At 59.9% G+C, this 27,480-nt stretch overlaps 1 protein-coding gene across 3 annotated transcripts in view; it reads right to left on the bottom strand.

Annotated features, from left to right (window-relative positions):
* Positions 1-2,448: 2,448 nt before the first annotated feature.
* FBLN2 (fibulin 2) overlaps positions 2,449-27,480 on the bottom strand; it is a 67,510-nt gene continuing 42,478 nt past the window's right edge. For 2 of the 3 annotated variants that reach the window (XM_064496198.1, XM_064496199.1), the window contains exons 3-18: positions 23,267-23,378; positions 21,694-21,823; positions 19,477-19,657; positions 18,621-18,830; positions 17,921-18,031; positions 17,279-17,380; positions 15,276-15,416; positions 11,136-11,270; positions 9,321-9,458; positions 8,709-8,852; positions 8,471-8,599; positions 7,951-8,076; positions 7,271-7,387; positions 6,410-6,538; positions 5,439-5,562; positions 2,449-3,272 (exon numbers count right to left, since the gene is read on the bottom strand). In XM_064496198.1, the coding sequence (XP_064352268.1) occupies positions 2,915-3,272; positions 5,439-5,562; positions 6,410-6,538; positions 7,271-7,387; positions 7,951-8,076; positions 8,471-8,599; positions 8,709-8,852; positions 9,321-9,458; positions 11,136-11,270; positions 15,276-15,416; positions 17,279-17,380; positions 17,921-18,031; positions 18,621-18,830; positions 19,477-19,657; positions 21,694-21,823; positions 23,267-23,378 (2,387 nt within the window). In that variant the 3' untranslated portion in view covers positions 2,449-2,914. The remainder of the gene's footprint in view (positions 3,273-5,438; positions 5,563-6,409; positions 6,539-7,270; positions 7,388-7,950; positions 8,077-8,470; positions 8,600-8,708; positions 8,853-9,320; positions 9,459-11,135; positions 11,271-15,275; positions 15,417-17,278; positions 17,381-17,920; positions 18,032-18,620; positions 18,831-19,476; positions 19,658-21,693; positions 21,824-23,266; positions 23,379-27,480) is intronic. The other variant, XM_064496200.1, reaches the window with a different exon arrangement.

Below are 27,480 nucleotides of genomic sequence, written 5' to 3'. Positions count from 1 at the left end.
GGCCGTACAATTGTCTTGCGACCTGAAATACCCACGACGTCCTGGTGCTGCGGGAGGAGCATCAGTGGGGAGGGCAGCGGCCACCGGAGCTCCTCCACAGAAGAGAGCTGGTTTGTGCAGGAAGGCGCTTCAGGAGGCATGCAGTGAGGGCCTCAGGACGGTCGCCAGCAGGCAGAGCTCGCCCCGCCGGCTGTGGACTCACCTGAGGGGCGACCAGACCCTGTGGCCACCTGGGTGGTGCCCTATGAACGCTCTTGATTGGCCAACAAAGAACGGCCTGGCTTATGGACAGCTGTTTCAAGGTGTGTGGACGACATCCCATGTGCAAGGCTGCCCGGCTAATGGAACAAGACAAAAACAAATCAGTGGGCGGAGCTGCGGGCTGTTGGCCCCCGTGTTTGGTTCTTCACTGATTCCCAGGTGGTGGCCATGGCCTGACCATGTATTCAGGCAGAGGGTAATGAAAACCTGGCTATTGAAGGGATGCCCATGGGGACACACCCTAGAGAACTCACTACGTGGACTGCAGGGTTGCCTAAAAGCAGGACATGCCACTGTCCTTCAGAAGAATGCCCCTCCCGGCTCAGGTGACTGGCACTGCAGGCAGGCGTCCTGATGTGTTCCTGTGGGGTGCCGGGTCCACGACATGAGCGGACCGTCACAGGCGGCAGCAACGCTGGGATGGGCTGAATGCAGACAGGCTCCCCTCGCTCCCGCTGAGGCACAGATGGCCGTGAGGTGGAACCCCCGGGGAAGACGGCCTGCCCACGGCTGGCCAGACGCACTGCCTACGGAAGCCCCAGGAGGCGACACGTGGGTCCTGCCAAGAAGAGACATCTACTCCGGAAGGCGCTCTGCACGCCCAGCCCAGTGCCAGACACAAATGCTCGGGGCGCCCTAAGGGCGTGGGCACGGGACGCAGGGTGCCAATCCAGACCACCGAGTCACATTTCTTCAGACCAGGGGGCACACGTGACAGCCCAGTGTCCAGAGCTGGGCAGAGAGACGTCCTCCTTGGAGCAACGCTCAGGTGAAGGATCAGAAGGGCGTTTAGAAGCCCCGGGTGTCTAGCCTGGCAGGGGGGGGGTGTGGGGGACACAGGCAGGAAGGGCTTCCTTCATGCCTTCCTGCGTCTATATTCACACTCAACACCGGGGGCCAAGGGTCCCCACCAGACAGACCCCTCCGCTCTTCCAGGTGGTCTGGGGGAGGGGGCACGCCGCTGTGGCTGCACAGTTCTCCCCACAGAGGACGACGCTGGTATGACACTTCTTCCTCCCCCACCTCACATTATCTCAGCTTTCTTTCTGAGTATCTGATGCAGCTGTCCTCGGCTCAAGGCTGCATTCGTGGGCGCAGGAAGCAGGGGTGCCTCCTAAGCCAGGAACTGCACCTAGACTGTGACTGACTCACTCTTGGTGTCAGAGTTCCCAAGGGCCACACGGGGAGGACGACACCTTCACCCCGTCTAGCAAAACCAGGGTTGACAGCGAATGCAGCTCTGCTGCCTGCTGGTGCAGACGGCCCTCTGGTTATGCGTCCGTAACTCCACCTACACGAACGCCGTGGACCGCGGGGGACACACTCGCTGGACTAGTGTCCAGACCAGCATGATGGCCAAACCTAACATCCCTTCCAAAGGCAGAAGAGCCGGGGAACAAATGGAGAGAAAGGGCATCGCAGCGGAGGATGCACGGGCCACGCAGCAAGGGAAATGCAGCCTGGCGCTTGTCCAGTGCGATGGGGCTTGGAGAAAGAGGGCGTCGTCTCTTAGCTCCGTGATGCCAGAAGCCTGAAAGGGGGCAGCTGAGCTCACATCTGCCTCTGGGACCTGACAAGGTGGCGTGGAAGCTGTGAGCCCGCGTGGCCCTGTCCTAGGGGACGCGGTCACACGACAGATGACTCATGACCGGGGGGGGGGGCTCCGTCTCATTCTGCATGTTACTCCCTCCCACTACGATATGGCATACAGAGCCCCGGCACTGTGAGGGAGGTCACAGCACCGACAGTGATGGCCAACGACGCCGGAACACCGAGGCACAGCCTCCGAGGAGGTAACACCAACGGAGGCCGGCCGGCCTGAGGAAGCGCTGGGCGAGCTGAGCGTCAGCTCGTGCCCACGCTGCGCGGCGCCACACAGGCCCGTCACAGGGCACAAACCGCGCGAGGCCAGGAGGCGGAGCAAGCGAAGCTAAACGCAGACGTCGGGTTCCTGGACGGCACCCAAAGTGACAGGCCAGCTGAGGTCCGCGCCCGGAGAAGGAGAGGAGGGAAGAGGGGACGGGTAGGGAGCGAGGGGGAGAAACAGGATGAGCAGAAAGGGTCAGAAGCCAGCACGTTTCCGCTGCGACCCGTTCAACAACCCAACGTGACGTCCGGCCTGGGGCCCGAGGCACTCAGACACCACTGTCCCCGCAGACACTTCAGCAAAGGAAGTGCGTTTTCTTTTTCCACTTTTTAATTTTATAACCCTTTTGTACTATTTGAATATATATATATATATATTTGCAATGTATGCATACTACGTTTATAATTAAACAAAAAATAAAATGACTAAAAAAAAAGGTAAAGAGCTAATCACAGTGGCACATGAAACAGAGTATCATCTTTGGGGACAGGTCACCCAGTTGAGTCCAGAAGCTCCAACATGGTCGCGGTTTCCAGTCTTCGTCACAGCCAGCCAACCCCACCCCTAAGGCACCTGCAGCCTGGAACTGCCCTCAAAGCTCCCCCCGGGGTGGAGCACAGGAGAGGCCTGAGTCAGCAAAATTAAGTTAATTTACAGAGTAAACCGGCCAGGTGCCCGCCCGGCCCCCAGGCTCCACTCAGCGGTCAGCCCCGCAGGGAGGTGCAGGGCCGGGCGCAGGACCAGCGGGGGACCCGGAGCTCCACGCGCCCTTGGGGCGGCGGTGCCTCACAGAGCGAAGGTGGTGAAGAAGATGTGCATCTTGGCCAGGAAGGTGGTGACGGAGCCCTGCCGCCAGAGCTTCATCTCCACGTCCAGGGCGAAGTCCCGCGGCTCGCGCACGGACCGCTGCAGGAAGACGACGCCGGTGTAGGCATTGAGGCGGCGCGTGCCGAAGTAGCCCTCTTCATTGCCTTTGGTGATGGTCAAGGCGATGGTGTCCCCTGCGAAGGCGGGCACCGGGCTGATGCGGAAGATGTGCGCCGGCACCAGGAGCCCGGTCTGGAAGTTGAGCCGGTAGTGCGTGATGCGCGCCGGCGCGTTCTGGCACTCCATGAAGTCGTGGCACAGGGCGCGCTCGCACTTCCTGCAGGACGGACGCACGGGCGGTGGGCGTCAGCGGGCGACCTCGCGCCCGCGCCTCCACCCCACGTCCACCCAGCCCGGACTCGGCGCCGGCCTCCACCACCAGCTCTAGCAGCCCCGCTCTGACAGGTCCCCTAACCTCTCTGGACCTCAGCTTTCTCATCTGGAAGATGGGTTAATAGCCTTGCGATTTCACTGGCGGGATGTGGTGAGTTTATAAACATGCAGGGCTCAGCACAGTGCCCGGCAGGGTTTGCCAGCAGCTCGTACTGGTCCCCGAGCTCCTTCCTGCCTTCCTTCATGCTTACCTTCCTGCATCTATTTCTCCCTTGCGCACTGCCCCTGTGCATGGATTCCCTGGCCACGGTGTTTTAACTGTTCTAGTCATTTTTCAAATTCCCTTTTCTTCCATAATCGGCTCTCCTGAGCCATCTCCTCTTCTAACTTGGGATGGTCTGCCTTTTTCCCTCTCTGAGCACCAGAGAGCTCCGAGTCACACCCACTGAGGAGACAGCCTGGAGCCTCGGCCACGCCAGGTGACAGTGATGACAGGGCCTCCACCAGACACCACAGCGCCCACAGCCGCGACTTCTAAGCCCAGCAACAATTTGCTCTCTTCTCGGCACCACAAGGCACTGTCACCTCCATCACCAAATCCCTGTCTGAAACCTCAGTGCCTCCAACATGGGGCGCGGCTGGGGCTCCCGGGCTCTGCAGCTCCAGAGGACGGTCTGAGCGGAGTTCCCCAGCTGGTGGACGGCAGCGCACAGCCATGCGGGGCTGGAGTAACACCGTGCAGTGCCAGGCTATGCCACACACTGCGTAAACTCACGACGTGCTTTCACTCATCCAGTCTTCGCACCGACCCTGGGGGTGGCGCTACCATGCACCCCATGCTGCAGACGGGGCAACTAAAACCCAGAGAAGGGGGGTCCCCTGCCCAGAGGCGCCCAGACACACCTAAATGTCCCAACACACCTGCACTTGGACACTCCCTGGCAGTGTGTATCCTACTGAACACGGCACACGGCAGCGGGGCAGGCGGGGGGGGGGAGGGGGGCTATCACGGGCGCGCACATGCTGGGAAAGGCCGCCCGGGGGCGCTGCATACACAGACGTGAAAGAGGAGGCAAGGCAGAGAAAGCAAGCTTCGGACAAACTAGCACATCCGCGGGACAGCACCGCCGGGGAAGATGGACCCTCTGACCCCGCCGTCCACAGTCATGCAACTAGTTTTGGCGGAGCAGCAAGAGCGTTCGCTTTGTGCTTTTATTTTTGAACATTTTTGTAAGCATGTGTCACTAAAAACCTGGAAAATAACCAGCAAAGGAAAACACAGCGGGAAACAAGTCGGGCAACAGGAGAAACAAGAGTACTTGATGGACGTGCAGGTTTAGTGAGGAAAGGACGGGAACACGGTAGAGTGCCGAGAGGCGTCAGCAGGGAGCGTGGTCGCCAGCCTGGGAGATGGCCCCCGGTGTCCTGCCTCCGGCAGTCACACCTTGTGTCCCCTCCCAGGGGACACCCCTCCGCAGTGCGGGACTGTGTGGCCAGGGGCAGCAGCGATAACACGTCGCTGTTAAGATTAAGTCAGTTTACGAAGGACTGCCGCTTGTCCTCTCGACGATCCGTGCTGGGGCAGCTCCAGCCCCACAGACAGGCCTGCGTGGCGAGGCGCTGAGGCCTCTCACCCGGAGCCACGAGTGGGCTGCGGGTCCTGCAGGCCCAGGCGAGTCCTCAGATGACACGGCCCCAACAGACCCTGAGCAGACCCCCCAGCTCAGTTGCCCCTTACTCGTGCCCCCCCCCCAAAACTGTGAGGTAATAACTGCTTGTCATATGCAGGGGTAAGTCTGGGGATAACGCGTTACACAGCAGGAGGTAACTGACACGTTGCGCGCGCGTGTGTGTGAGAGAACGAGGAGGAGAGAGGGGGAGGGAGGGACTGAGGGTTCCTGTGAGCCTTCCTCCTTTCATCTCTAGTCCCCAGACTTTCTGCAAGGTGTCTTTCTGCACCACTGATGGTCACTCAGGCCACAGACCTGACAGTGGGGCCCGTGAGGAGCAGGAGGTGGTGAAGGCAGGGGCCACCGGTCACTTGGCCTCTCCCTGGGCAGCACGGGATCGTGCAGGGTCCCCAGGCCTGCGCCTGGGGTGGGGCACTCACGTTTCGGAGACTCGGACGTAGTTGGGGGGACACTCGAAGCGCAGGCAGCGGAAGCCACCCTGGATGTTGTGACAGGTCTCAGCCTCAGAGCAGTTGTGGGTGCCCAGCGCACACTCGTCCAGGTCTGGGGGGAGCAGAGGAACATGATGGGAGGGATCCCCCAGGGCTGGAGACCCTCTTCTGAGCCACCCATCCCGCCCTGGAGGCCTGGGCCTCAGAGCCGCCCGTCCTGTGAGCACACAGCTCACCTGCCCGCACACGCACCCTACCCCGTCCATCCACTCCACACCCAGGAGCCAAGCCTGGCGCCCTTGTGGTGCCAGGACGGACCCATGTGACATCCGGCCATCCCCCAGGCCCTGCGCTAGCCTGGCCAGGGAGGAGGGGCCAGGGAGAGACGTCCTGAACACAAACAGGTGTTCAGCCTGAAGCACCTTCAAGAGTGAAAGTCACTGACATGTCTGAGCTTTACAATAAGTGCCCGCACCGTGTTTTGCCACCACCAGGTGAAACAGAGCCTTGGTCCCAAAAATGAGATCACTCTCTAGGAACATAAAGTCGAAACTGCTATTTACAGCAGGTAACACCCTTGTCTTTTACGGAACCCATACCAATTATTTTTTAAATTAAAAAGCAGGCAGCTCTGCGCCAGGAAGCCAGCTCCTGGGACCCCTGAGGCTTCTCTTCTCCAGGCTTCTCCCTGGATAGGTCTCCTGCCTCTCAGAACCACCCCACAAGATCTCCATCCTGCTCCCAGGGCAGGGCCCAGAGCGGAGGCTGAGCCTCGAAGACTGAGCTGGGTCAGGCAGCAGGAAGACTGCCACCTCCCTCGTCCTAGGCATAGACCTTGGTTAATGTGGCCACTGGTGGCGTTGACCACTCTGTTTATGCACTTGGGGTCAGAGCTCCAAGTGCACAGCGAGCTGTGTGAGGCCTTCTGTGCTTATTTGCGAGGGTGGGCCCTCCCTCACCCTTGCAGGACCTCCCGTTGGCCGTCATGGTGTAGCCGTGCTCTGGACATGCGCACTGGTAGCTCCCGGGCACATTGATACAGCGGAAGGTGCAGAGGATGCCGGCACCCTGAGCGCACTCATCGATGTCTGCCAGAGAGAAGAGCAGCCCTTCGTGAAGCCCCGGACCACAGGGCCCCACCACTGACGGTCATCCTGTCCCCGCCACGGCCTGGGGGCCCGTCTTACAGATGAGGACAACAGAGCTGAGGAGGGAGAGGGGCCTGTGGCCACATAGCACACAGGACCCCATTCCAGGGCCTCCTCCCTCAGACTGTTCCTTAACTGCTACTCTCTGCTGAGGGCCCCTCGGGTACCAGACAGGAGCTGGACATAGTACAGCTGACCCTTGAACACCACAGGTTTGAGCTGCACAGTCTGCGTCCAGGCTGATTTTTTCCCCCAAAATTCTATAGATCTACACCACCCGCCCTTGGCTGAATCACAGACGTGGAACCACGGATACAAAGGGACGACTGGAAAGTTATACATGCATTTTCGATTGCAAGGGAGGGGAGGCCCTAACTCCCACATCGTTCAAGGATCAACTGTATTTAATTTCATCCTTCATCCGGCTGAGGTCAGGACCATCATCTCCACTTTGTGGCCGGGGAAGGGTGGCAGTGGGAGCCTGAAGTCGGCCTTGGGAAGCACGTGCCCCGGGCGGCACAGCCAGGAAATTGCAGAGCTGGGACTCGAACCCCGACCTCAGGCTAAGGCTCTGTGTGGCCCGTGTGTCGCCTGCCAGGCGGGGACTCTCCAGGAGCCCGCACGCGAGGCGCGATGCTTCTCGGGAAGGGGCCCCAGGCAGAGGAGAGGTACCAGTGCAGGAGTGCCCGTCCTCGGCCAGCTGGTAGCCCTGGCGGCAGTAGCACTGGTAGGAGCCGTAGATGTTGGCGCACTCCTGGCTGCAGCGCTGGGCCTCACACTCGTTCACATCTGCAGAGAAGCCGCCAGTGGTCAGGGTGGAGCCCCCCAGCCCCGAGATAACGGCCAGGTCCCAGCTCACCTGGAGCCTGATCTGGAGAGACCATTAGTTCCAGCCTCCACTTGGTGCTGATGGAGGCCCGGAAAAGGGCAAGGAACCTGCCTGGGACACGCAGCTGAGGCAGGGGCAGGAATGGGCTTGCTGGTGGAGTCTTGGCCTGCTGCCTGGAAGAGGCAGCCACAGGTCGGGCTCGGATCCCCCTGGTGGAGAGCTAAACGGTGCCCCACTGAGGGTCCACGGGACTTGGTACAGATGGCTCTGGGAGGCGTCACCGAGGTGCTGACGAGGACCTGCCCTTGACCCCCGGGGGATAAGCGATGTGAGTGAAGGATGGGGAGACGGAGCACCCCCTTGGCTGATCTGCTCTACCAGGCCCTGAGCTCTGGGGGGCCATGCTGGCTTCATCTCTGAGCCTCTGATGTCCAGCCACATTGGAGGGGTGGAGAAGTGGCCCGAAGCAGGGGTGGTGGGGGTGACGGCGGAGGCTGGGGCTCGGGGCCCAGGGCAGTGGTACCTTCACAGCGCTTGCCGTCGGCAGCCAGCCGGAAGCCAGAGGCGCAGGAGCAGCGGTAGGACCCGGGCGTGTTCTCGCAGGTGTGCTGGCACAGGCGGCTCGGCGAGGCCCAGCACTCGTTCACGTCTGTGGCAGGGGCGGGGCTGGCCTCAGTCGGGGGCAGAGGTGGCCCGGAAGCCAGTTCCCTCCACCCCGGGTAGAAGGGCAGCTGCATGGGGAGAGGGACCCCAGAATCCAGGAGGAAAGACAGGGAGGGACTAGGAGAGGAAGCGGTGAGGACGCTGGAGGGAGATGGAGGGAACAGAGACACAACAGGGCCAGAAAAGAAGGTGACAGGGACCGAGAGCAAAGCCTCAACAGGACAGTAGGAAGGCGGTCAAGCCCAGAGGCCTGGGCAGAGCAAGAGGGTGGGGGGAGGGGCAGGAAGGAGGCCGCCAGCAGGCTGGCCCGGGGGGCCCCGGGGCAGGTGGGCATCTCTCAGGGTAGGCAGAGGGGGTCCCAGCCACCGGTCCCCACCTACCGACGCAGGCCCGGCCAAAAGCGTCCCACTGGAAGCCGGCCTTGCAGTCACAGCGGTAGGAGCCGGGGAGGTTGCGGCACACCTGGCCCTCGCCGCACTGGTGCGTGCCTGCCTCACACTCATTCACGTCTGCGGGGAGAGGCACGCAGGGCACCCTGAGGCCCGGGCTCTCCCCCGGCTCGGGCCTCCCGCCGCCCAGGGGACCAGGAGGCCAGGCTGGCGGGGAGGCGGGCCTTACCCATGCACTTGGTCCCGTCCTGGCTAGCGTGGTAGCCGCGCCCACAGATGATGGGGTTCCTCTGACACGTGTAGGAGCCCACCGTGTTGATGCAGCTGAAGCCAGGCCGACAGGGCTCAGAGAGGGACGTGCACTCATTGATGTCTGTGGGGGTGGGTGCAGGTGATGGGGAGCCCGGTGCAGCCCCTCCCCAGGCCCCAGCATCTGACTCTAGGGCTGCCCTAGGCCCCAAACCAGCCAGGTCAGGGCTGTGAGCTCAGACTGTCCCAGGACCCAGGGGCGCCCCCTCCCAGAACCCGAGCACTGTTGGCTAGGTTAAAAAAATTGAGATACACCAGTCCTATCCCACACGTGGGTAAACTGAGGCCACGAGAGACGCAGCTCAGCCCAGATGAGATCATCATCAGCTCAGGATAACAAGAGCTTCCATCCTGCACCTGCTTCCTAGGGCCCAGGCACTGACATGTCATTCCCGGGTGGGGACCCTGACGCTGGGGGAGGGGAGGCCAGCGGGCCGGGCCCCCCCATCCTAAAGCCCTCGGAGCCCCGCGCCCACGACGACCCCCGCCGGGATGCCCAGGGTGGGCAGCGCCCCTCCCAGGCCCCTCTCACCCACGCAGTTGCTCTCAGGGTCCTGCAGGAAGCCCTCCATGCAGCGCTGCCGGGCCTGGCAGCGGAAGGAGCCCTCGGTGTTCTGGCACACGGAGCCCGCCTGGCAGCCGTGCGTGCCCAGCTCACACTCGTCCACATCTGCCATACAGACCAGGGCCAGCGTCAGGGGCCCCGGCCACACCTCCCCACTGTGACCCTGACCGTTGCAACAGTCTCCTGCATTGCGGGAGCGGCGTGGCACGTGCCGGCGTAACCACGACATCACCCTTCCACCGTGGCCCCCGGCGCTGTCCCAGCCCCCAAGATGTGCTATTTAGTGCTCAGGTTAACCCAGAATCAGGGGCTGTGATGAGCCCCTCCTCACACAGGGGAAGCTGAGGCACAGACAAGGTTCCACAGCTGGGGCGCTGCTCCCAGGCCTGCGAGCCTAACCTCTGCCCCGCCCCCTGGGACGGAAACGGGGGTGTGTGCTCAGATCCCTAAAGTCGCTCCTCCAGGCTTGTCGGGGGCTGGCACTGGCAGCAACCAGTCTTGGAGCTCCTGAGGACGGATGGATGGTACCCTGTCCCCACCTGCAGTGTGGTCACAGCAGGGCACAGGGGCCCTCACTGCTGGGCAGCGCCCCACGGCTTACAAAGTGCCAGCCCTGTGCTCAGAGGTACATCAGGCTGTTTTCATAGACGAGGAAACTGAGGCACGGAGCAGAAAAGCAACACAGAGGGCGAGTGGCATGGCGCCAACCCCCGCCACAAGGTGTCAGGGTTCTCCGAAGAGGGCTTGCCCGGGGTCTGCGTGTGCCCTCGTGCACGTGCACGCAGGTTGTGCGCATGGGTGTGCCGAGGGGGCTGGGCTCATCTCCCAGCTCACCCCACCCCGGCTCCACGCCCAGCTTAGGGCGGACCCGGAGTGTGAGTGTGTTCATCCACCTCCCTGAGCTCTCGCCCGGCCTCAGGGCCTCTTCTCACAGGCAGCCTCCAGGCTTGCAATAATGAGGCACTTCTGTGGGTCTCCCCCTCCTGGGTCTCATCTCATTCTTCTGGACGTTTTCAGTTAGAAATAAAATGCCTTCCGTCACGTGTGAAAGACTTCCAACTCCTCGCCTAACCAGGGCTGCCGACGCTGCGCCCCCTCCCGCTGGCACAGGCTCCCGCCTGAGACTTCCTTTCTGCTCCTTGTGCCAAGACCCCTGTCTCCTCAGAAATGCCTCTCACTTGCTGCTGCCTCTGCCTGGAACACCTTCCCCAGGGGCATCTCACCCTGCAGGTCTCCACCTGGACATCACCTCCACAGGGGGCTAGCCTCTCTGGATCCCCAGCTAAAGGAACCCCCAGCCAGCGGCCACCCGCCATCCTGGTCTGCCTGTGTGCCCCTGCCTGCTTCATCAGGAGGTCAGAAACAAGAGCAGGTGCCCACCAGTAGCCCTGACACCGAGAACCCAGGCACACAGACCAAGCTGGGGAAGCATCTGCTGAAACGGTTCAGTGGGAATTCTCTCTCTTCTTAGGAGCCTAGAATTTTCTGGTTAGAAGTGATCCTTCTGTGCCATTCCACCTCAGCACACCCACAGAGGAGCGAGGCGTGGGGAGGGGAATAACTGACACCCAGACACGTCTACCTTGACCCTCCCACCAGTCTCAGACGCCCGCCCCGCCCCAAACACCATCCATCATCTGTGGGGTCTTCCCACCGGCAAGAAACCCAAGTGCTGGGAGCTTGCCGGAAGGGGCAAGGCTTTGGGCAGGAGGTGGGATGGGGCGGGGCTGGGGCGGGCCAGGAGGCGGGAGGTGGGCGGGGCCTCCAGCGGGCACGCCTCACCTGTGCACTCTCCATTCTGGAGCGCGTATCCGGGCTCGCAGGTGAGAGACTTGTAGCAGCGGAAGGAGCCCACCGTGTTCACGCAGTGCTCGTCCCGGCTGCACATGTGAAGGTCCGTCACACACTCGTTGATGTCTGCGGGGAGGGCGAGTGTCAGAGGCTGCAGGCTGCTTCCCGGAAGGCGCAGAGCCAGCTGGCCCCGCCCTCAAGGTGCTCACCTCCCAGCCTGCAGCACAGTCGCTGAGCCCTGCCTATGCAACCACTCACTCAACAAAGCTTCATGGGGAGCACCTTGCATGTGCCGACAGCACTGTGCCAGGCCCGAGGAGCACATGGTGAACAAGACAGACAGAAACCCTGTGATGGTGCGGAGGGACACCAGACGAGCAAACGTGAGAAGGAGGTGGTCGCGAGTCTTGTGGAAGAGAGTGGGTGATGGAGACCAGGGTGCTGAGGTGCAGCGGGGGTGGGTGCCACCTTAAGTAGGAAGTCGAGGAAGGATCCTCAGAGCAGAGGGCACTTGAGCAAACATCCGACGAGGTGACAGTGAGACGAGCACATGTCCAGGCAGAAGGGACAGCCTGCCAGGCAGGTGGGGGCTGGCCAGGAGGGGCGTGGCTGCCGGGGAGAGAGGAGTGTTAGGAGATGCGGGGGAGGTGGGAGCCATCGAGGGCTCCAGCAGAGGAGGGAAGTGGGCTGAGTAACTGGCTCAGTGGAATACTCAGAGGTGAGGGGCTGTTAGACTAGGTCATGGGGGGCTCAGGCTGCCATCCATGGAGGCAAGTAGCAGTCGGGTCTGGAAATACTGCAAAGGTCAACCCGACAGGATCTGTGATGGGTGAGGTGAAGGAGACAAGAGGCTGCACAGCTTTTTGGCCAAGCAGCTGGACAGGTGAGAGCACCTGGGATGGGGCCAGCTGGGAGGCACAGGCTCGCAGGGGAAGGCCAGGAGCCCTTGTGGTCACACCAAGTTTGAGGGTCAAGAGGCAAGCAGAGGAAGGGGTCTTCATGGAGATGCTACCTTGGAGTGGTCACTGCCGAGGTCACCTGGGAGACAGGACACAGAAAAGAGGCTGAGGACTGCCTCCTGGCATGAGCAGGTGGGGAGAAGCCAGCAAGGGAGAGAGAGAGAAGAAACACCAGGGAGGGTGGGGGAGAACCAGAGAGACGGCCACCTCACACGTCCCCGCAGGCCAGCCACCACAGGTGCCCGATGACACCCTCGTGCCTGTGCACCCTGGCAGGGACGTGCTGCAGTCATTGCCGATCCATTCATTCCCTGGACACACCTGAACTATTTTGTGCCAAGCCCCAGTGGCCACGACATCTGTCGGCCTCAGCCTCTGCCCCCATGGAACTGCCAGATGGCAGGGGAGAGAGGACAGGAGGGATGGAGATGCTGTGTAGAGAAGTTGGCCCGGCCCGGCCGCAGCCAGAGCGCCACCCGCTCTGGGTCCCAGGCTGTCAGAGTCGCTCTCACAGGGCAGTGATGTCTGAGCTGAGCCTACCAGGGTGGCAGGGACCAGGTGGACAGGAGACAGGGCCACGGGGCAGGAGACCCTCCCAAATTCACAGGTGACCAACTGGGGTACAGACCCGGCTAACCCTGGTTTGGGTGGGGATGAGGGGGAGCGAAAGGGAGAGTTCTGGGCCTGCAGGTCTCCAAAAATGCTTGGCTGGGCAAGATACAGATTTCTGAGGTTCAGGCCGGGTTGACAGTAGGTGACACGGTCCCAGGACCCCAGAACGTCATAGGCCAGTGTGCCCACAGCCTGGGAGGAATTGTGCTGACAGACAGCAGCAGACACCACTCACTGAGGCTCACAAGGGATCAGGCGGCTTACAGGAACTGCACTTCCATCGCCCTGAGATGCTGTTTCACAGACAAGGAAGTAAGTCTCGGGGGATGTGACTGGACTGAAGTCTCCCAGCCTGCACGTGGCAACAGCAGGAACAGAACCCACAGTGCCCAGCTCTCTCCCCATGGCTGCAGACTGGGCCCCAGATTCCAGGGCTCCCATCTTCTCAGAGCCCACCCAGAACACTCTGCCCAGGGCCCAAGACAGTCCTCGAAGGACAGGGCATAAAAAGCGAACAGCAAAGCACAGGGGATTCCCGCATGTCTGCTACACGACCCCTGGACTTGGCACCGCCCAATACTGCCCCACTTCAGCTTACACGCCTCCAATGATGGGGAGCTCACTACCTCTGCAGGCCTCCTCTGCATAACACATTGGCCGGATCATAACCATGACGTCAAACACTGGCAAGCTCTTTACGCAGACTCGTTTAATCACCACAGTGACCCTTGGAGGTGGGTGCTATTACTGTGTCGTCCCGCAGGTAAGGAAACTGAGGCTCGGAGGGGGTAAATGACGCATCTCAGGTTTTACAAAAGCAAGCGGCAGAGTGGGTTTGCACCCAGGCATTCTGGCTGCAGAGGCCACAGCCTTCATCCAGGCACCTGTCTCCCACCTCACCAGCCGGGGATAACGAATCATGCCTACAGCTCACAAACGCACCGCAGGAGACACGTCTGTGGATGAGGAAGGGATGGACAGTGAGTGCTCACGTGATGAAATGAACACGCAGGTGGAACAGAAGGGCTAAGAGGAGAGACTCGAGGTCTGTGCAGGATGAATAAGGACAGAAAGACCATAAACTTTGCTGAGTGGAATGTACCTTTGCTCTGTAATCCCAGAGCCTGTTTCCCAGCTGCCCAGGGACCCCTTTAAGGACGAAGCCTTCTCTCCGGGCCATCAGGGAAGCCTGCACACCCGCATCCTGGTGGGGGACGCTCACCGGCCCCGGGGGACCGCCTTCCCAGACGCACACACAGACACAACCCAGACAGGAGCTGCCACCCCACCACTGACAAGCAGACTCCGGAGGAGGCATGTTGTGCCGACGGCTAGAGGCCAGGGGCAAACATGTCTGCGCTGGCCGCTCAGCCCGGCACCACGGGCCCATCTGCCCAGCGGCGGCGGGTGAGGAAGAGGACATGTCCAGGCTGGGCATCGTCCTCAAGGGCAGACAACAGACGGGGGTCTAGGCACGTGCCCTGAACACACAGCACTGTTCCTGTCTCCACACCTCTGTTCCAGCTGCTCCTTCCTCCCTGCACACCCTTCCCAAGTCCCAGCCATCCAGGGACACCGGTGCACACTTCTTCAGGAAGTGTGTCCAGATGCAGCCGGCTGGAACGACCTCTCCTTTGGCCTGTCTCTCTGCCCCAGCAGTTCCCAGTCGGCCCCGATCCCCCACTACTTTGGGTCTATCTCTGTTCGGGTCCACAATGTTTCCTCCACGAAAACACCAGACCCCAGCTGCGGGGGAGCAGCAGGTCCTTGCCGCGCACAGAGCACATCCAGAGCCCGGCCCTGGCGCACACGGGCATGGGCGGCAGGGGGGCAGGCGCAGCACCGGGCACTGGCCCATCTGCGCGCCGGCCGGGAGCTGGGTACCAGCCATTGCCAGTCTGCCAAGCCCCAAGGTTAGCAGTGAGGAAACAGGCTCAGAGAGGGGGGCTCTACTGCTCAGGGTCACGCTGCAAATGAACGCCTCTCTGGAGAGCAAAGCTGGGGCGGCCGGACACCAGCCCCATCCATTTGGCCTCTGAAGGGACTGGACGCGTCTAAGACCATCTTAGCAGCTGACATCCCGTGTTCACTGTGCCCCGGGCTCTGGCTAAACCATACTCAGTCACATAATCTCCAAATGGGGGGCAATGTCCTCAGTGCTCCTTTTTCACAGCTGGGGAAACTGAGGCTTGGGAGGAAGTTCAAGGTCACAGACACACTAGGGGGTCCTGCTTATAAGCCAGGCCTCCCTGCCTCTGAACCCACTCACCCCATCCTGCCGCCCACATGTCTCAATGACCTCATCTCAGTGACCAGCCAGGTCACTCCTCAGTGCATTTCTGACTCAGGCCCACCCCTGGGGAAAGCAGCTTCCCAGCAGTGTCGGTGGAGAAGCAGGACAGGACACCAGGACACGAAGGGCAAGACACGGAGCGTGGGGGCCGTGCTGAGAGCTCAGATGCAAAGGGCAGGCCCTTTAGCATGTGGCCGCAGTGTGGCGGGCTGGGTGTGGAGCAGAGCGGAGAGCCGGGACGGTGGTGCAGGCGGGGCCCTGGCTTACCCACGCACTTCCTGTGCACGTTGAGGATAAAGCCCTCAGCACAGAGCACTGTGTGGTTGACACAGTAGAAGGATCCCAGTGTGTTCACACAGAACTGTCGCCGGCTACAATCGTGAGCACCCAGCAGGCACTCGTCTTGGTCTAGTGACAGCCGCAGGAGGAAAAACAGAAGGGCCGTTAGAGGGGCGTGGCCTCCAGTGACACAGATAGACCCAGTGACAGATGGGGCAACTGGGACCCAGACAGAGGCAGCGACCTGCCGAGGGCCTCCCAGTCCATCAGTGGTACCTCCGGGCTTTGGGCCCAAGTCTGAGTTTGTCCAGTCAAAAGATGTCGGAGCAGGAGCCCTAGCAAGGACAGGTAGCAGGGTGAGGCTCAGAGAGGGTCGACAGCCTGCCGGGGGTCACACAGCCGACGGGACCAGAGGCCGTCTCCCACCCATGCTCTGGAGACACTCCACCTCCATGGGCGCCCAAGGGAGCCACACGATGGCTGGGGTTGCAAACAAATGCTTGGGGGACAAGACAGGGACATAAACAGGATAAGGGGCAAAGGGGGTTCTACTCCACCGTGGGGCCTATGCTATGTCCAAACAGAGACCTGGGCTGGGGGTTCCTTGTGGACACATGCTACAAAGTTTCAAGAGAACCCTGAACTCTGGACATTTTTTAGAAATTCTTGAGCTCCCGTTGTTGGTAACTTGTTTGATTATTTTAAACAGGGTAGAGCTCAGCGGGACGTCCCTGCAGGGCAAGCTGCACCTCCGACGCCATCTGCACCCTCTGGCCTGAACCCCGCCACCTTTACTGCCGGGGGCCCTGAAGAGAGGAAGGGAGGGACACGGAAGCCAGCCACGGCCTGACGAGGCCCGAAGGAGTCTGGACCCAGGAGAGATGCATGCCTCATGTCTGCAGGGCCCTGGGAGATGGGGAGCAAAGCCAGATCTGCGCCTAGCATCTGAGAGAAAGGCCTGCCAGTCACCACTATGCTGTGTGCCCTAGGCAAGTCTCCCGCCCTCTCTGGGCATGAGCATGGTTTCCATCTACACCAGAACAGTCTCAGCCAAAGAGCTGGAGGTGGGTTTCAGCTGCTGGCAGAGATGTGAGTCTTTTGCCAGACAGACTTAACCCTATTACCCCTAGACCCCTCTCCAGGGTCCCGTCTTCCGAACTTGAACCTGAACTAAAGCATTTCCTAGACCATCTGCAGGCTCCTGCCTGCCCTGCCTCCAGACACAAGGAGATGCAGTCTCAAGGTGTCACTCACAGTGGGAACCACCCCCACAGGAGTCACGTCGATGGCCCCCTTTCACGGGGGAGTTCCCAGCCCACAGAGGCCCCAGACTGAGCGGGGTCGCAGGTGAGAAAAGGACATGCTTTTAGACCCTCTTCGGCGCTTCTGTGAAGGTAAAGTCACCAACATCCACTCCTTGGTTACAGAACAGAACTGAGAGCGCACCACCGGCTGGGGGCGACCCCTCCCCATAGGGGCCAGCGGGAGGGACATCCTTCCTGAGACAACCGAGCAGGCTCTGCCCTGTCCTGGCTCCACCCGCGGCTGGAACAGGACAGGATGGTCACAGACCAACTCAGGCCACTCAGACGGGGGCGCCCCCGAGGACAGAGCTAGTCAGAGTGTCGGCTAGGGAGCCTGGAGCCCCTCCCCAGACCTATAGGGTCAGATCTCTGGGGCCACGTGGAATTCTCAGGATCCCGCAGTCCCTGCACCCCAGTTTGAGAAGGTCTGCTCCAGGGAGTGGCAGGGCAACAAGATGGGAGCGGCGGGGCCGCGGCCCGCCCGTGGGCCCGCCCTGGGCTGCACGAGCACCTGTGCAGGTGACGTGACAAGCCCTTGTTTCAGGGGCTTAGTTCATAGCTTGTCATTACAGCAGCCAAACCTGCTCCCTCAGTGATGCAGCGGTCTTAGACCCGGCCCACCTCCACCGCTCTGGGCCCGCCCTGGCCAGCTCAGGTGTGCGCGGGTGTGCGCGGGTGTGCGCTCACCTTCACAGGACACGCCGTCCGCCATGATGGCGTAGCCGGGGAAGCAGGAGCACATGGCTGTGTCCCCGACGACACTGCATACCTGCTTGCAGGGCCCGTTGTCTGTGAGGAAAGCACACAGAAATGAGAGACCACCAGGCCCAGCACCCCAGGCTCCAGCCTCCAGGTGGAGGGGCTGGGAGCCAAGGATCCCCATTCCATACCCTCCTTACAAGGTCACCCCTTAAATCTGTCCCACGGCTGGCGCCTGAGACCATGTTCTGGGTCTGCCTCCACCCCCACCAAACCCCTCCTTCAAGTCACAGTGATGAGACACAGAACTGAAGCACAGGAGAGGGGGCAGGGGGAGGAAGAACAAAGAGAACTTTCCACACATCACGGAACGCAGGCTCCCTGGCGCGTGGGCAGGCTAGACTTTTATTCTCTCAGCTTGACAGGAACTGAGATCAGAAGTAGCTGACGGCCATCGTGGGGTCACACACGCTTTCCCCAGGCTGTGCTCCGATTTCTGTCTCTCTCAGCTCCTCGCCCGACCCCACACGGCAGGGCCAGGCGATCGCCAGAGCAGAGGCAGCCCTGGGCCGGGCAGCCCTGCACACGCCCAGCCCCGCAGGGCTCACCACCTGCCCGCGGCCCGCCTACCTCTGCAGGTGTTGGGCTGTGGCACCGGCAGCGCGATGGTGTTGGGAGCCGCCTGGGGCAGCTTGGGCCTCGGTGCAGACTCCTCTGCAGCCTCCGGCTGTGGGCCATCATCTGTCACAGGGAGAGCAGACAGGAGGCGGGTTGCACGTCTTCAGCCAGGCCTCAGGCCCCAACAGGTGCCACTCCGGGCACTTGGCAGAGGGAGCCTCGTTTCATCCCCCACCCCCACCTCACAGGGGAGGAAACTGAGGCTCAGGGAGGAACGTAGCTCAGACAGAATCCATCTCACAGCAATTCAGGGCGGAGGCGGGGTGGGGGGAGGCAGGGAGAAGGAAGAGTTTCTAGATTCAAACGAATCTGTCTAGACTCAAATGGACCAGGCGGTGGGGCAGGCTCCGGGCTGCCTGCCAGGGAGCGCTGGGAACACAGCTTGGGCTGGTGGGGCCTCTGCGGCCCAGGCCCTGGCCCTGCACTTGAGTCCAGGGCGGGGTGCCGGGGCTGCCACTCAGCCGGAGCTCCAGGAAGGAGACGGTCTGCCTGGCCTCACAAACCCAACGCTGGGGACCCCTGACACCTGTGGGTTCCAATATTTGGGGTGGTGGGAGGAGAAGTATCCCGCAGTTCCCATGCCAAGAGCACCACCTTCTGCTGCCAAGGCCCGCCCCTGCGCCAGCTCCTGCCCCGACCATCTGGGCCTCACCTGGGCGGCAGGTACGGCCGTCATCCTGCAGCGAGAAGCCGGGAAAGCAGGCACAACGGTAGGAGCCCACGGTGTTGATGCAGAGGTGCTGGCACAGCTCCCCGGGGAGAAGCAGGCACTCATCCTGGTCGTCGCCAGGCAGACTGTTGGGCAGCTCAGTCTCTGTGCCCAGCGACAGGGCCTCCCGGCTCGCCAACTCCGCCTCTGAAACTGGGGCGGGGTCCACACTCATCACAGGAGTCGGGTGGGGCCCAGCAAGTGGCTGAGACCACAGGCCCTCGGGAAATCAGATCAGGTCCCCACGAGAACCTTCTGTGTACTCAGCTGAGACAGCATGGTGGATGAAGGGTGGATGCATGGATGGATGGAGGATGGATGGGGGATGGATGAAGGACAGATGGATGATGGATGGATGGATGACAGATAGATGATGGATGATGGATGGATGGGTGGATGGGGTGACGGGTGGTGGAGGATGGACCAGAGGATGGGATGGAGATGAGTGAAATGGATGGGTGGACGAGCAGATGGGGAGGAAGACTATGGATGCGTAGGTGAACAAAGAAATAGGATGGTGGGTGGGTGGAGAGTGGAGGGAGATGGGTGGTGGGTGGCTGGGGGAGGGGACGGTGAGTAGAAAACTGAGTGAGGTCACCATGTCAGAAATAACAGGGCAGAGTTCATCATCAGAGGTCACAGAACTCAGTCCAGAGCAGACCTTGTGCCTCAAGCCATAGATGAAGGTGGACCAGGGTCCCCGCAGAAGGCCAGAGGGCACCCAGCCTTGCCTGGCAGCCAGCAGCTCTCCCCAGTCACCCAGCTGGCCCATGTGCCCGGCCTGGGGAACAGCACCCACCTCTCCGTGGCGCAGCCTCAGGCTCCGGAGGTCGGCGCACCTCAGGTACAATGAGGGGCTCTTCGCCCTCACAGCATGAGAGCATCACGTGGTTGCAGGGGTATCCCAGGTTGGGGTTGGACTCGCACGACTGGCCCTCAGCCCGCACGCGGAGCCCCAGGCCACAGCAGTCACAGCATTGCTGGAGAGAGACCCGCTGTCACTGCCCAGCCGGCCCCTCAGGGCCCTCCCCATGGCCTGCAAGCCCCTGGGACTCACTCGGGGCCCCTGGCTCAGGGGAGGGGCTGATAAGTGGGAGCAAATTCACCCCTGTCTGAGTCTTCTGCCCGGGATGTGCTCTCCAGGACAGAGGTGTCATCTGTCCCCATTTCCCACATCGGGCTCAGCTAGTGCAAGTTTTTTGCAATAATTCATAAACGGCCTCTCATGAAAAGAACAAGTTAACCCCCAGCCACACCCACTAACCACCCTCATGTTTACTAACAGGCCACAAGTCTAGCCAGGCTACCTAAAAGATAGCATTTTCAGGGTCCCTTGAGGTTAGAGACAGGAGCCACTGGGTGAAGCTCTCAGGAGAGCTTTAAACCCAGGTTGACCCAGCTTGAAAGTATATCTTTTTTCTCTCCTCCTTCCTTCTTTTTGGAACAGGTATGATGGCTGGAGCTCTAGCAGCTATCTTGGGTCATGAGGTGACCTTGAAGATGGAAACTACGAGCTACAGATGACTGAGCAGAAAAACAGAAGCCTGGGAGCCGGAAGATACTGTGTAGATCCACTCCTGTCCCAGACTGCCTACCTCCAAAAATAAAGTCTAATTTGTTTAAGCAACTGTGGTAGAGTGATTGCAACAGCAGCCCCAGTTGTTCACTCTTCACTGTCACTGTCTTTGCAGTCTGACACTGCAGTTCCTCCCCTCAAAAGAGAGGCCGCATTTTCCAGCCTCTTGACTGTGCCTCACAATCTGCTCTGGGCGGCAGGATGAGGCAGAAGTGAGGGTGCCCGATCTGAGCCTAGGCCTCAAAAGGCCTCACCCGCACCTACTCCCTGTGCTGGAACCCTGCACAGCCCCCACCTGAACAAGCCCAGGCCAGCCCGCTGGAGGCTGAGACCGCGTGGAGCAAAGAAACGGTGTCCCAGCTGCGGCCGTCCTAGACCTTCTAGTGCCACAGAGCCACTCGCTGGGGCAGACGTGAGCGAGCCCAGCCAAGGTCAGCTGGACACGGCCCAGGACAGCAAAACCACCCTGACTCATGAGCTGAGCTGGGCATGAGCCACTACTCTGGGGATGGTTTGTTACACAGCAACAGCTCAGTGACACTCCAGACTGCATCTCCCGGTGGTGAACACATCTGTGTACTTAACAAACACTTCGTCTGCAGGACCTCTTGGCCCTCACGACCACCCCAAGACAGGGATTTTTATCTCCATTTTGTAGATGGAGAAGCTGAGGCTAAGGAAAGAGGACTGGTCCAGGATCAAACACATAAACACAAATGGAATTCTAAACTTGCCCATCACCAAGATCCTTTCCCTAACATCAGCTATTTTGGAGAAAAACTGACCCCAACGTGACAAAAACCAAAATCAAAATCGTCTGCCGAATGGTGCCCTCCTCCTGAGGTCCCTGTGACAGGCATGCTCCCGACACTGTGGTTTCTTCAACTCCTGCCTCTTTCTTCCCCCAAATACCTCCTTCTGTGATATTCTCTGAAACCACTCCGCTGCCTAGTCTGCCCTCGTTCTCTGCTGCACAGCCAGCCAGCTGCTGGCCCCCCGTGTCTGTCTTCCCTCCTTTGCAATGTGCAGTGGGCACATGATCTCTAGGAATACAGACTACATTCCCAGCCTTCCTTGCAGCTAGGTGGCCACCAGACTAAGTTCCAGCCAATGTGATGTAAGTGTGAGTACTGTCTTCCCTCAAGACAGGGGCTTTCTTACACCCATGGTCACGGCAGCATTATTCACTGTAGTCAAGAGGCAGAAGCAACGTAAGTATCCATCAATGGATGAAGGATAAATGATATGTGGTCCTTCCACACAGTGGAATATTACTCAGCCCTGAAAAGGAAGGAGGGTCTGACCTATACTGCAACATGGATGAACCTTGGGGACAGTATTCTAAGTGACAGAAAAGAATGTGAAGGCAGCATGAAGGTGGGGATTTTCCTGTGTTACCCACTTCTGCGTTCTTAATGCCCAAACCAGGGCCCAGCTTGCCTTGTACAGGGAAACGCCACAGGTGTCACTGTCCTCGTCCCCGCAGGCCTCGCCCTCCTTGGCCCCCATGACGCCGGCCATGCAGCTCTTCTCCTTCAAGTAGGACACGCAGCAGTGCTTCTGGGCCGTCCTGCAACAGAGGCACACCTCAGCCCTACCAGGTGCCCCCCTCCTCCCAGAGACCCCCTCCAGGAGGGACCACAAGCCCCACAGCAGGACGCTGCAGCTCCCAGAAGGGACACCCCATCAAGATCTACTGCAGGTAGGGCCAGTGCTGGTGGGAGGGGCATCAGCAAGGCCTGCACATTCCCACCAAGTGACCCAGGCTTTGTTCTCAGTGCAACCAGGAAGACTCAGGCCTGGGCCCCACTGGGCCCCGCTGGACTCTGTGCTCAGTATCCCCAACCAGCAAGGGAGGGAGGGAGTCCCCCCAGCCCCTCACAGCCTGAGAAGGAAAGGGAGACCCAATCTCACGGAGGGCTGGGTGGGTCGGCCTGGAGGGGAGTCGTCTCCAGGGTCCCTGCTCATGACTCCACCATCTGTAGGGCCACCCCAGGGCAGAGCCAGCACACGAAACAGGGGGCGTGAAGAGGTGGGGTTCAGCCCCACTTGAGGAAGGGCATGTCCCAGCAAGGGCCACCTCGTGATGGAACTGGCTGTCTGTGAGGTAGTGAGTCTCCCGTCACAAGAGGGATGCAAGCACCAGACCACTAAGCTCAAAATTCCTGAAGGTGCAACCTCTAATGCCCAGGCAGCCCGAGCTGGTGGGACGCCCGCAGGGAAGGGGAAGGGACCAGGCTAGAATTCAAATGTTTCTAAAAATATGAAAAAGAACATATATATATATAAATAAATGTATAACTGAATCACTATGCTGTACACCGGAAACCAAACACAGCATTGTGAATAAACATTACTTCAATTAAAAAAAAAAGGGAGGCTGAAAAATAAATAAATAAACAAATGTTTCTAAAGAAGGCATCATGGGCTGGACATCAGGAAACATGGAGTCTAATCCAGGCCAAGCTCCTGACGAGCTGTGTGGCTTTGGGTGAATCACATCACCTCTCTGAACCTTATCTTCCTTATCTGGGAGGAGGAGAAGGCCAGAAAAGACGGCATTCCTAAAAAAAGAAAAGGTGAGTGGCTGCCCAGGAGGTCTCCTGAGCCTGGCACAGGGAGGCGTGGGTGTAAATGCTCCTTTGCTGAGAGCACCATGGTCAGAAGAGCCATGGGCACGGGCAGCAGCGGATGGTGGGAGGCCAGCCTTCTGGAGACCCCAGGGCAGCAAAACAGGGAAAGAAAGAGGGCTGAACGCTGGTGAGAGAAGCACCTAACTGTTCCCAGGTGATAGTGGCCCCTTACCACCTGCTCCCAGGTGTCGCTCATCACTGCTCTTGGGGCCAGTCCTGGGCTCCCCACAGCTGGCCCACAGCAGCCACATCCCATCACCCTCATGCACCTGGACGCAGGTGATCCGGGCGCGCACCATGCACTAGGGAGCCCAGGGCCAGGCACGCAGGGAGCCGGACACGGCGGATGTGCAGCCCTGCCTGCGCGGGTCCCCACCTACCTGCACACGTCACCCTCGGCGCCGCTCTCGGGGATCTCCAGGCACTCGTCATTGTCGATGGCCCACTGCTGTCCAGCTGCACAGCACGTCTCCATCAGGTCCTTCGTGGACACTGTGGGTGGCAACATGGGCAGAGTCACCACCTGGAGGAGCCGCAGGGTTCCCAGGTGTCTGGGTCAGCAGGTACGGAGATGCTGCTGGCACCCAGCCAGATCCCAACACTGGCAGGTGACTCAGCCCCCAGCTGCCTGTGCGGGCGGACCGCTAGCGGCTCACGAGTGCACCGTCCTTTGCAGAACTGCCGGGGAGGTCAAGTCTACCCCAGGGGGGAGGGGCTGGGAGGAATATGGTCCACTAATGGGTGACGGAGGTCCAGCCCCATTTCAAAGGGGACCACCCTGTGGGGCCACTACCACCCAGAGCGCCCCGCAGGACAGGAGCACCGTCCAGCTCCTTCCCTGCCCTCTCCCTGGGCAGTTTCCCAACATGAACCACCTCGTGCACAAAAACCCCCAACTCAGCTCCGCTTCTGAGGGACCAGACCTAAATCACCCAGACCGGACAAGACTGAGAAAGCAGCAGTGGCAGCAGAGAGGGGCATTCAGAACTCATCACAGAAGGCTACGGGGAGAATCCACAACTCCTGAAGAAATCGCTGGGGGAAGGGTCCCTGGCACTGATCTTGGCGATGATGCTTTGGTCGTGACACCAAAAGCACAAGCAACCAAAGCAAAAACCAACAAGTGGGGCCGACGCCAAACTGCCAGCTCCACTCAGCAAAGGAGCCGCCATGAGGCAGAGGCAGCCCACAGCGCGGGAGGAAGCGCCTGCAGGCCGTGCACCTGTCAGGGGTTTATCACACAAGGCATATAAGGGACTCACACAACTCAACAGCAAAAAGAAATACTAAAAAACGGGCAAAAGACCAAAAGAGACATTTTCCCAAAGACACAGAAGCGGCGGCTAGGTCTGTGAAAAGCCGCTCAACAGCAGGAATCGGCAGAGACAGGCAAGTCGGAGCACAGCCAGAGATCAGCGCGCAGCTGTCAGGACGGCTTTTACCAAAAAGGCACGAGACAGCAAGTGCTGGCGAGGCTGTGGAGAAAAGGGGCTCCTCGTGCACTGGGGGTGGGGATGGAAATCGGTGCAGCCCCTGTGGAGAGGAGTATGGAGGCTCCTCAAAAAATTATAAGTAGCACAACCATGTGATCCAGCAATCCCACTTCCAGGTATTTATCTGAAGAAAATGAAAATACTAACTCAAAAAGGTATCTTCACCCCCATATTCACTGCAGCGTTATTTACAGCAGCAAGATGCGGAGACAACCCGAGTGTCTGTCAGTGGATGACTGGACAAAGACAATGTGATACATAATATATACACACACACATACATCCTTACACATGGCAGAATATTACTCAGCCACGAAAAAGAACGAAACTTTGTCATTTGCAACAACATGGATGGGCCCTGAGGGCACTATGCTAAGTGAAATAAGTCAGACAGAGAAAGACAAATACGGTGATATCACCTGTATGAGGAATCTAAAAAAAAACCAAACTCAGAAACAGAGTCAAATGGTTGCCAGGAAGGGGCAGGGGGGTGGGCTGGGCTGGATACGTTGGCCAAGGGCACAAACTTCCATCATGAGATGAGTAAGCCCAGGGGACCTGAGGCACGGCACGGGGCCTACAGTTAACAACACACTATCACATACTATAAAGCTCCTGTGCGGGCAGAGTAGATGTTAAACGTTCTCACCACAAACAAGAACAGAACACGGTAACTGTGTGAGGTGACGGATGTGCTAACTAACCTTACAGTAACAATCCTTTCACTATACATCTGTGTATCAAAGCATCACATTGTATGCCTGAAACTTGCACAACATTATATGTCAATTATATCTCAAAAAAGCTGGGAGGGGTGAGGATAAAATCCACAAGTGAAAAGGAAAACCAACTGCATAAAGTGTAAAATACCTGTGCGGCGAAAGCCAGCCCCGGTCTCACCGCACCCCTCACTCCCAGCACCCACTGCGTCCACACCGTGCGAAGCCCTCGTGTGTATTTATTTATGAACCTACTCTTCCACCTGCCTGTCTCTTTCCCGACAATATCAGAGCCAGGACTTGAGCCTTGGTGGCCGCTGAGAGTGGCGCCACCATTCCATGCTTAACCCTCTCTCATGACACTCTGGGCACGTGGGAACCTCACTCTGCTTGAATGCCTCCAGTGGTGGGGAGCTCACCCCACCCAGGCAGCCTGTGCCTTCTGCACAGCTCAGCTCACAGTGCCCGTTCTCTGACGGGACTGCATTCTTTCTCCCTAAGCCTGCTCCAAGATAGCCTCACAGAGATTAGGCAGTTGCAACAGACCCCTGGGTCTCAGCCAGGCGACACGAGATGGGAGCCCTATCAGGGTAACAGTCACAGCGGGGACGCCCTGGGTGCCGGCCACCAGCCAGGCGTGAGTCCGAGCACCTCCAGCCCCACAGGTATTACGGGTGAGCATGACTACCAGACTCACTCCACAGGTGAAGTGGGCTTGCAAGCCCGAGCCTCAACTTCGCCTCCCCCTCCCCATCTCTGGCCTCTGCTTCCCTATGTCTGTGCACAAGCGACCTGATGCAGCCGATCCTGAAGGTCCTCCCTGAGCATCTAAAGCACCAGCCTGAGCGGAGGGTCCGCTTCCCCATGGGCTGCCTTCTGGCCCCTCCCAAGGTTTCAGCCTGTGCCTGGAGCCTTCCCAGCATCCTCTCCTGCCTTCCCACCCTGGCTCCCCCCATTTCCAGGCAAAGGAACTCAGGGGCATGGCCCCTTACGCTGGGAGGGCCACCCACTTGGAGCAGGAGGGGGAATCAGCACAGGAGCCAGGTACCATCCAAACCCTGGGCGGCAGGGCCAGGCAGAGCCCAGCTTCTCGTCCAGAGGCTGCTCCCCAGGCCCCCCCTCCGAGGTACCGCCTCTGTCTCTCTCGGGCGATTTCTCCGCTCCTGGGCACCCACTCTTTGAAGTTTCAGCCCCAGGGCCTCCTCCTGTTCCATCCACACCCCGACCCGGCTGATCTCATCCGGCCTCTGAGCTTCACAGGTCGTCCCCACCTCGCCCCTCTTGCACGCCGTCTCTGGCTCGAGACTCCGGCACACACGCAGCTGGAGAAGCAGCCACTACCAGGCACTCCCCTGGTGCACCCACAGCCAGAATCTGTTCAGCAGCAGGTTTCCCCCAAACCACCTCCCCACAGGTCCTCCCTGCGCCCATCTCAGGACCCTCCTGGGCCCATCCCTTATCCCTCACTTCCCTCCTCCAATCCATCACCCACGGGGCACCCCAAAGGTCACCCACCTCGCCCCTCACTCTGCCACCATCTCTTGTTCCAAGAGGCTCCCTGCTCCCCTGGGTCCTGCTCCAGTTCATCTTCCAGATGGTACCAGAATGAATGTTCACAAGTATAAATCAGACTGCGTCTCTCCTCTGCCTACAGCCCCCTGGAATCCTGTTTCTTTACAAAGATTTACACAGTATGGCCCTGCAACCTCCCCACCACATCTCCCTTCTCTGACCTCCTTTCTCACTCACTCTCTCCATGTGAACCCCTCAGGCTCTCCCTGCCCCAGGACCTTTGCACGCACTGCACTTGCTGCCTGGAATCCTCCGCCCTCTCCCTGTGCTCTGCCCCACGCTCTCTCTACAGGGCTATCCTCCTCCGGGGCTCTCACCTCCTCAGGGAGGATCTCCCTGACTTCCGAATCGAAACTAACCTGCACGCCAACCCTCATCATATCACCCTGTTTTCTTCATAATGCCCTGGGCCTTCCCCAGCCCTGAATCATCTTGGGGAGCCCTGTGGTCCAGAGACCCCACTGCAAGGCCACCGCCCTACAGGATGAAGCACCCCTCCCTGGTGTGACAATCAGGGCTTCACAGCACAGCCCAGACCCAGCTGGCACCCTGCTCCCCCAGCCGCACAGGCTTTTCTGTTCTGCTATGCCTTCGCACGTGCTGTTCCATGCTGGGAATGCCCTTCCTCCACCTTGTCCAACTATCGAACGTCCAACCACCCATCCCTGAGGAGCCAGTCTGCACACAACTCCCTTCCTCTCCATCCGCTGTGCTCCAGCCAGCCCACCTCCACCCCGGGCAGAACCAGCACCCCCTCCTCCAGCCTCATTCACAATAGCGCCTGGGACGTATCTCCACCAAGGCGTCACT

This window comes from Camelus dromedarius, chromosome 17 (assembly GCF_036321535.1).
Source record: "Camelus dromedarius isolate mCamDro1 chromosome 17, mCamDro1.pat, whole genome shotgun sequence".
Lineage (NCBI taxonomy): Eukaryota > Metazoa > Chordata > Mammalia > Artiodactyla > Camelidae > Camelus > Camelus dromedarius.
Note: the sequence above shows the minus strand (reverse complement) of the source record. Positions and strands in the feature narration are given on the sequence as shown.